Below are 10000 nucleotides of genomic sequence, written 5' to 3' on the forward strand. Positions count from 1 at the left end.
GATGCGTAGCTACTCCAAGGCAGGCCAGGCTGCTGCCAGGCTGATGAAAATGACTTACTGTACCTCTGGAGATAGAAAATAGCCTAAAAGCATTCCTTTCTCCCTGGCTTTTGTTTCAATGTTAATATTATAGATTCCTTGGCAGCCTTCTTCTGTCTGTCAATCAGTTAACAGCGCACGGCTGCAGTGACTGAGACCTCACCTCGGCACATGAAAGGCAGAGGCACGCAAGGGGTCTCTCGGAACCTCGGAAATGAACGGATTTCAGAACAATTGTCACAGGTTACGGTCTGTAAAGAAAGAAAGAAAGTCGGAACAGCTAGGGCGGAATCAGACAAGACTGGGCCACTCGGGTTTGGTTTTGTAATTTGATTATTATTTCGGAACAGGTCGGAATCGGACGAAATTTGACGGCCCATTTCTTTTTACCGTGAACTTGTGAAGACCTCTTTGTGGCTTGAGAAGTTCCATGAGGTACTGTGGATGCATTGATGGGTAAACAGAGATACTGTATCCTGTATTCTGTTTGGGAGGAGATGGGAAGCCAATGCAGTGAAGGGAAATGGTTCCCCACATGTACTATAACATGAGGGGCGGCTGTGGCTCAGGAGGTTGCGCTTCATGGGAAAAGTTTTTCTCAGTCAGAAGTCTGATTCAGAGTCTGATTCGGGAGCCACGCCATTGGCCAGGGCTTTGGAGCAATGCAAGGCGATCCTGTCGCCCCATTGGCCGGCCCGCCTGTCAGTCATCTAAATGATGATGTCACTGCTAAGCGACGCTGTGTTCTGCATACATCCACAAGTGTTGCTCAACAGTTTGGCCAATGATCCGTGGGTCGGCGGTTCAAATCCCGGATCCTCCTGTCAACATGTCAAAGTGTCCTTGGGAAAGACACTGAACCCTGCGTTGCTTCCAATGGTGTTAGCTCGCCAGTTGCCACCATTGGTGTGTGAATGTGGGAAGTGAGGACGCTGGCGTTGACAGTTCACCGCTTCACTTCCCAATGTATGAAAGAAATGAATGCGTTGAGTTTGCAACTTGCTTAGAAAAGCGCTATAAAATGCAATCCATGATCATGATGTGTGTGTGTGTGTGTGTGTGTGTGTGTGTGTGTGTGTGTGTGTGTGTGTGTGTGTGTGTGTGTGTGTGTGTTCCTCTCCAGATGTGGATCAGATCCAGGTCCAGTCCAGTGTGGGTCCAGCTGTGTTCTGTGGTGTGGGGCTGACCCTGGGGATGCTGGGGGTTGCCATGGGAACCTTCTTCCTCATCAAAGGAAATGAATGCAACTGAGAAATATTGACCCTTTGTCAAGTCCCGCAAAGATCTGCACTGTATCTTTAGTTTTTTTCACTATCATTGAAAAAAGGTTCCTCGTATTCAGTTTTTAAACTTGGCCTCAGTACAAACGAACAAGACTTTCAGTTCCTAAGTGCCCTAAAAAAGTGCTTCTGGTCTGGACCGGATACTGGTAGGCAGGGGTGTCATCCGACAGTAATATCTGACAGTAATATGGGGGGTGGGAAGCATGCCCCTACTGAGCGGGGCTTCTGGTGGGGTTTCTTTCTTTTTACAGTGGTCGGTTGTGACCTCAGTGGCTTGGCTTGCTAATCACTAGATTCTCAACCCCCCAGGTTTGCATCTCGCTTGTGACCCTTTTTTTCTGCCGCCGTAGACAACTTTCTTTTCGCAGATGAAGTAGTTATTGACCATGACAGAGGCGCGTCATCTCAGGCGACCTTGAGCCACGCGGTGTCGAGCGTTGCGAAGGTCGCATGAGCCGACTCAGCTAGACGTTGTAAACCAGGGGGTCTAGAATAGTAAATATTGTTGTGGGGACTGTTTTTGCTTTTCCTAAAAGGAATGGAACAGCACTCTAGATGAGTGACTATGTTTTACATCACTTTTAAAACTCTTTACTGTCCTTATTTACAGCCATTGCTTTAAAGGCTGTGATTGTTGATTATTATAATAAAAGATTATGTGTTATAATATTATTTGTTTTAAATTGTATTTCATGCTTTACCTTGCGCATGTCTTTTGATGTGTCCCCTTATTTTTTTACTAAACAGGTCTATATATCTTACATTCCGTCTCCCTTTGAGAACAGTGAGAAAGCACTACCATGTGCCTCATTGTCTGCTGAAGTTCTAACCGCGATTGATAACTCATCTGCATATTTAAATGATTGACATTTGGAGGTTCAGAGGATTCCCTATAAGGCTTTAAACTGTGGGTAATTCCTTTGCCAAAGGCTGCAAATGTGTGGACTAGCAAAAAGGCCCCGAGCCCATTTGAATTGGAACAGCCCTCAAGCCCTAACATGAACGTGCACCTAAATCAGTGAGTCACTAAGGCCGGCTTTACACTGCAGTCAAATCCAGCCCAAATCCGATTTGGTTCTCAAATCTGATCTTTTGGCCCGCCTTTTCACACTGCATTTGCAAGTGACACAGATCTGATCTGTGCGTTCTGACTGGTTTTAACAGCATCAGCCCAAAGCTGCGTCTACATATCTGCTTTGGTTACCGTGGTAACGACGTCGGCGCCATGACGTCACGTCACAACGTTGATGCTAGTTGATCACGTGTTCAGGAAAAGCGACATAACAGACAAGCGACAACAACAAAAACCTTTTCTCTCCTTTTCTTCACTCTTGTGTTTCACTCTTCTCTCTGGTTGTATCTATTTAGCTCACATGTTTTCTCTCTCCTCTCTTGTTTTTCTCATGTGCTCAGTGCGCTGTAATATGCGCTGTAATCAAATAGTAAATAATCGCGCTCTGTAATGACGTCGGCGCTCCGCACTCGGGTTGCGCAGCAAGTGACGATTGGCCACTTTGATGTGACTTGCATGTGACCTGCATATAACTCAATGGGGTGGATGGGGTTGCTGCTTTCAGACTGAGACAGATGTCCTCAGATCCAATATGGATCGGATTTGAAACCACCTCTGGATGTGGTTTTTCAAAATCGGATTTCATGTGACATGTTTGGATTTAGACTATTTAAAAAAAAATCGGATTCCACTGACTCAGATCTGATTCAGGCTAGATTTCAGTGGCAGTGTAAAGCCGGCCTAAGGGAGCGGATTGGAATTGGGCCACTGTAAACAAAAGGCAGCCATCTCATGAATGCCTGAACGGATTTCCAAGCAGATTGTTTTGTTTGCATGATCTGTGCACCATCGTGCACGATGGACACGCATGCCCCACGTTAATTGTTCTTGCATTTATACAAAATAATACCATCATCTTCAGCGTTTGTTATTGAACACAAACAGTTAAGTATCACCATTGTTAACAGGTAGGATAACATTGTTTTGATTTTACATAATATTAGAAAGACGCCTAAGGGCCATGGACCATGTCTTGGCCGTCTGGCCAGTGATGTATCAGACCAGTTACCCATATATGGAGACCCCTGGTACCCATATATGGAGATCCATGACTGTATTATGGAGATTAGCTCTGGTCCATAGCGTTAGTGGAGTTCTCCCTAACGCTATGTTCCTCTACTTCTGTATTCCTTGGCAAAACCGGAACACCCCGCCGTCTGGTCCAAAAATAACAAAAACTGTTTCGCCCCTCATCAAACCAAAGGTATCAGTGGACAGTTGAAAGCTTACTCTACTTAGTGGACGAGGTCTGAGCCCCCCAACACACGATTAAAATACATTTCTAGGGCTCAATGAAAAATATTCCACCGGATGGAGACGCTCTTCCAGGTTTTTACGAAACAGCGCTTCCAACGTCGCAGAGTTGAATAACACCCAGTGAGACTAATGCTCAATGTAATTCGGTCCTCTGACCTGCGCGGCAGTAGTGAGTTGGCACCTTGATGGCGACGACAAATAGTGAAAAACGAGAAGAAATGGAGTCTCCATCCGGTATAATATTTTTCATTTTGCCCTAGAAATGTATTTTAATCGTGTGGTGGGGGGCTCAGCCCGCGTCCACTAAGTAGAGTAAGCTTTCAACTGTCCACTGATACCTTTGGTTTGATGAGGGGCGAAACAGTTTTTGTTATTTTCGGACCAGACGGCGGGGTTTTACGGTTTTGCCAAGGAATACGGATGTAGAGGAACATAGTGTTAGGGAGAACTCCACTAACGCTATGGACCAGAGCTATATGGAGATATGCTGTGAGTTAAAGTCCTATAATGTCTATCACATCTGACATCATACCCCTTGTATGCCCATATATGTCTGTAGAACCATCATGATTTATTTCTAGATATGTATTTTGAGCTTTATTGTTTCAATATAACTTAAAAAATAAGTTATTGATGCTATGTTAATTTCATTAAGCGTCCCTCAAAGCTTGGTCAATTTGACCCTGGCCATACAAACAGACACCAACTAACCAATGACAGTACGAACAGACACAGGATAAACAGACAAAGCCAGATAGGAGCGGTTAGCCCCGCAAAAAAAAAAAAAAAAAACATGACCATATACAGTATTTGTCAAAAGGAAAAACACAAAACGCTTATGATATTTTTTTTATTTCCATTGTGGTCCTTTGAGTGCAAATGTGTTTAGGGTAGGGGTAGCTCTGGTCCATAGTGTTAGAAGGAGTTTTCCTTAACTATGTCTGGAACGCTTGATTTGAAATCGCACCACAGTTCTAGGCGGACCCACTCGTTTTCTATTGACCATGACGGAGGCGCGCCGTCTCAGGCGACCTTGAGCCACGCGAGACCGCCAAGCATGTCGCTGTGCGAGTCGCTGTGTCGAGCATTGCGAAGGTCGCATGAGCCGACTCAGCGCCGGTAGAAGTTGTAAAGGTTATGATCACTGTTGGAGGAAGTGTAGAATTTCCCTAACCAATCAGAGTGCAGAGAGCGTCGCACCGAATGTGCTGACGTCAGGACGCAGCAGCGTTCTCTGCGCTGAGCAGAGGAGCAGAGGGGGGAGGGGGGAGGAGAACACATGCTATTGGCCAGAGACTCACGGAGAGATTCGCCGCGCCCGCCCATCTGCCTACACAAACTGGTCCGTGTTAGGTTAGAGTGGCATTACAGAGACTTCAGCACACGCGTTCCCCGCCACAGCAGGGAGTGCAATGCCTGACCTCAACTCGACCCGATAGGCGGTTTTCCGGGACTGGCGCGAAAGGTTCGGAATCTCCGTATGCAGAGCTGATGTCTGACACCAGAGTTTTCCGGAACCGGCGCTATGTCTGCAGAGATCTCCATATATGGGCATAAATGGACACAGGCAAACAGATGGTCAAAACGGGTCCTTTGACAACATGTATAATGGGGTTTGCATTAAAGGGTGGGGCATTCATTCCATATTTACATCGTTCCCGAGTAGGCCGGCCCCCGACTAGATACAGAGATGTCCATATATGGGCATAAAATGGACGCAAACAGACAGATACAGATATCTCCATATATGGGCATAAATGGACACAGGCGAACAGATGGTCAAAACGGGTCCTATGACAACAGGTAGGGGAGAACGGGGTAAGATGAACCACTTTTTGCTTATGTTGACCTGGAAGCAAGAAAAAGTGAGATGGCAGTAAATTCAAAACATCTAGACATATTTCAGGATGTCTGCTATCATTTGAAATTTTAAGTAAGTGCCTATGACAAAGGACGATAAAAATATGACCTATTAAAAAAGAAGTGGTCATGTGGTTCAACTTGCCCCAGGTGAGAGGTAAGTTGATCCAAGTAAAGGGGTAAGTTGACCCACGTGATATTCTTAACTTTTAACAGTTTAAACTTGAACAAAGAATGTATGTACTTATCAGAAATATATTAATAACACATTTCCCTTTTGCAAAATAGTCTTATTTCCTTTCTTACGGATATTTAAACTGTAAGAATAATTATTACAACCAATTAAATAACGTTTGTTATTCAGAACCTTTTAATATTTGCAATTATTAATATAATATTAAAAACTTCTCTTAAATGAGTGTATTCATCAAAATGAAAGATGATTCAGCATAATTTGAGTCGCAAATACCTAATAAAAAATATGAATGGTGATTCACATAGTTCAACAAGGTATGTGGTTCATCTTGCCCCAGAGCCACCATTTTGACAAAACCTGGCTAGCTTGATGCTTAAGGCTCATCTTTAGCTAAATGATTCACATAGTTTTATACATTGGGCTATCAACATACATGCTATATAAGTTTAGACCTGGGTACATTTGCTTTAACATAAAGATCATTATACCATAAAAGTCAAAAATGTACTTTGACCAGCAAAAAAACACTTTTTGGGGTAGAAATATGCTTTCCACTTTGCCCAGGTGTCCGTAAACTCCACAGCCAGGTGGAAATGATGTTTGTGTTCTTATTTTAAGATCAAATGACAACTCATGTGTATAGTTTTAAAGATAAAGGGGGTGGTTCATCTTACCCAGCGGTTCATCTTACCCAGGGACGGATTAACCCCCGCGAGGGCCCCTGGCCGATCATTTTTTAGGGACCCCCCACCCTCCCTCCCGACGTGCATTATCCAGCTCGGATTTTAAGCCATGATGATCATCTGTGGGCAAAAAAAGCACCTGTAGACAACAGAGGAGGGGCCCACAGATTTGATTTTTAATTAAACTATACATTTAATTTGACTAAATTGTCAATGACCACGCGGCACAGTTCCCCCAAGGGCCCCTGAGAGCCAAGGGCCCCTGGAAACGACCCCACCGGCACAATGGTTAATACAGCCCTGATCTTACCCCATTCTGGGCGGGGCATTCATTCCCTATTTACATCGTTCCTGAGTTGGCCGGTCCCCAACTAGCTTCTAGTAACATATCAAAACCTTATCAGAACATAGCCCCATATAGAACCTCACCCGTCGCTGCATACTGTTGTGCTCCGAGATGAGGTCCTAAAAAGATGGCGTAGCGATCGCTGGGACTGCCGCAACAACGAGTTGGAAAACACTCAAAACGACATTTTATCCAAAAAGTAAAGGTAGTTCCGAGCTCCCAGACTGAGGTTTACCTAACCTCGGTAAATAAAACATCAACCACGGCGTTGGGAAAACGGTTTAAATGGCTTATTTAGTCTCCCGGCGGCAGGTGCAAGTACTGCATCTTTTCCATTGTAGCAGATACAGTTTTCCCAACGCCGTGGTTGATGTTTTATTTACCGAGGTTAGGTAAACCACAGTCTGTGAGCTCGGAACTACCTTTACTTTTTGGATAAAATGTCGTTTTGAGTGTTTTCCAACTCGTTGTCCCAGCGATCGCTACACCATCTTTTTAGGACATCATCTCGGAGCACAACAGTATGCAGCGACGGGTGAGGTTCTAGGGGCTAATCAGAACATTACCTTATCAGAACCTTATCAGAACCTTATCCAAATAAGAATACACTTCCCACAAAGTGAGACCCCGCCCAGAGCCCATTCTGTCCTATTGGTTGGCAGTTGAACCCCGCCCCTTTGTCTCATCAAGGCTATTCCCATGCAGCAGCTTGGCTGCCCCTAGCTGCTGGCCTACAACTTAACTTATGAAAACCCTTATGAAAACCTCTTCCCTTAAATCCAGCCTTAAGGAAAGCTTATGGGAAGCTTCCCTTATAAAAACATGTGACTTCCATGGGGAATGAATTGAACAGAACCTTACCCCCGCCTACCCCCAGGTTTTTGAGAAGGGATAAAACCTACATGTGTGTCCGGACTCGGGAGCCTGAGCCCCCCACCACATGCCTAAAATACATTTCTGGGGTGAAATGAAGAAAAAAAATCTACCAGAGACACTCTTCCTGGTTGAAGACTGTTTTTACAAAACAGCGCGTCCAACATGATCACAGAGCTGAATAACACACAGCAATGCTCTGTTAATGCAGTCCTCTGACCTGCATGTGCGGCACTAGTGAGTTGGCACTGTGATGCAGAGTACAAATATTAAAAAACGAAGTAGTGTCTACGTCCGGTAGATTATTTTTCTCAGCTCATCACCAGTCCCACCCCAGGGGGATCACTCTCAAACCATCATAGATCTCATTGTAACCACAGACAAATCTAAAATCACCTCGAGTGGGACTATCGTATCATATAATAATAATAATAATAAAGCTTTATTTGTATAGCACCTTTCATGACATGAAATGCAGCTCAAAGTGCTTTACAGAGCAGAAAATGAAGCACAAGTGCTTAACAGAAAAAATAAAATACACATGAATACAATAAAGCAGAAAAATAAAAACATAAAACATTGAAGAACAATTTCAGAACAGCGTGGACGTCAATAGCATCAAAGAGATTAAAAAAATTCAGCTAAAAGCAAGAGTAAAGAAATAGGTCTTGAGGTACTAAAGCTATCCACAGAAGCTGCCTGTCTTAGGTGTAGTGGGAGTATGTGGTCTAAGTGATCATGATATTATTTACTGCACCCGTAAAATACATACAGTAAGTCTAAAGCTGTCGGTCACAAAACAGTCGAAGCTAGAAACCTAAAAACCTACTCTAGCGAAGCCTTTAATCTCAAACTGGGGAATATAGACTGGTCCCCGGGACTCGCTAGCTCTCAGGTCGAAGAAGCTTGGCTGGGCTTTAAATCCAAATTCGTAGTTACGCTATAGACGCCATGGCACCTTTGCAAACCATCAGGGTTAAAGCCCGCACAGAGCCATGGATGTATTCGGATATCCGGGAATCAATGAGACTCAGACAATAAATACTCTGAGAGACGTATACCGGTATGTAATCACAAACTCAAAAAGGTCCCAACAAAAACCTTGAAGCCCACCTCAAAATACACAGTACAGAGGCCACAAAACTATAAGAAACCGGACAATCTCCTTCCAATCTCCGCCAGGAAAAAAAATACATTGACGACAAAGTCAAGAAAAACATCCATAAACCACGAGAGCTATGGAAGCTATTTAGAGCCCAACTAGGCTGCAGCTCCAAACTTAGATCCATAACCCACAACATATACATCAAAACTGCCATCGCCCTCCTCACTGACAACCTTGATGTAGCCAAAAATCTTAACATCTACTTCACCTCCATGGCCGCTTCACTGGTCAAATTACTGCCCGATCGGATCCATCTGGGCTGTTTGGTGTTAAGCACGTCATGAAATTCTAAAGGAACCTAGGGGTATGCAACGACAATTTTAAACACGTGAAGTGTTGAAAAAACTGAGTGCCCTACCACAATACAAAGCCGCTGGCCACAACAAAATCCCCCCAGATTTTCTCATAGACTCAGCCACCCTTGGCTCTCCTAGTCTCAGGCAACATGTTGCAGGTCGAAAAGGCCCTAAACTGTGAACTAAACAAGATCTGTACCTGGCTCAATGACTCTCAATTCACCTAGGTAAAACCGAATACATATCCTGTTTCGATCTAGACAGAAACTCAGCAAAGTCAAGAACCTCACAAGTGACATTTATATTTTGGCGCAAGCAGTGAAGTTTGACGTCATTTACCCATCCTACCTGGTTCACGTCCGTCCCCCCCCCCCCCCCCCCCATTCTGAATTCCCATAGACTTTTTTTCATATCGCGTCATATAAGAACTGTGTTCCAAACATAAACAAATGATCTAAGCGGTTTGACTCATATGGATATGAAGAATCAACTGATGGTGAGAAAACGCTAATGTTACTGTCGCCGAATTAGTTAAATTTTTGCTAGATAAAGGCTTTATCAAATATGAGTGACTGACTATCATAAACCATACAGCTAGAGCCACCTCCCCGACAATATCGCCCAGACCGTTTGTTTATTTTTGGACCACAATGCTTATACGAGACGATTTTAATATGACCCAATGTTATTCTCCATAGAGAAATTACTTCCATGAACCGGAGGATGAGCGAGTCACGTCATGACATCACTGCTCTATAGCGCTTTTATCCAAAGCGCTTTACAATGTGCATTACATTCACCCATTCAAACACACATTCATACACGGGTGGCGGTGGAAACCATGCAAGGCACCAACCTGCTCACCCGCTCACAAACAGTAACTGACAGAGACAGAGTAGGCCTACAGAATCTTGCAATGGAACATGATAC

The 10000-nt window shown here is 44.1% G+C and overlaps 2 protein-coding genes across 2 annotated transcripts in view; both read left to right on the forward strand.

Moving 5' to 3' along the window:
• Positions 1-1885, forward strand: part of LOC308296307 (H-2 class II histocompatibility antigen, A-U alpha chain-like) — a gene marked incomplete at its 3' end in the record, with an annotated part of 5548 nt that extends 3663 nt beyond the window's left edge. Inside the window, exons 4-5 of the mRNA XM_080739539.1 lie at positions 1163-1242; positions 1859-1885. Of these exons, the coding sequence (XP_080595665.1) occupies positions 1163-1242; positions 1859-1885 (107 nt within the window). The remainder of the gene's footprint in view (positions 1-1162; positions 1243-1858) is intronic.
• LOC308307096 (H-2 class II histocompatibility antigen, E-S beta chain-like) overlaps positions 1-10000 on the forward strand; it is a 56509-nt gene that overhangs the window by 41361 nt on the left and 5148 nt on the right. The window lies entirely within an intron of this gene.

Source organism: Nannobrachium achirus (genome assembly GCF_963921795.1).
Source record: "Nannobrachium achirus genome assembly, chromosome: 2".
Lineage (NCBI taxonomy): Eukaryota > Metazoa > Chordata > Actinopteri > Myctophiformes > Myctophidae > Nannobrachium > Nannobrachium achirus.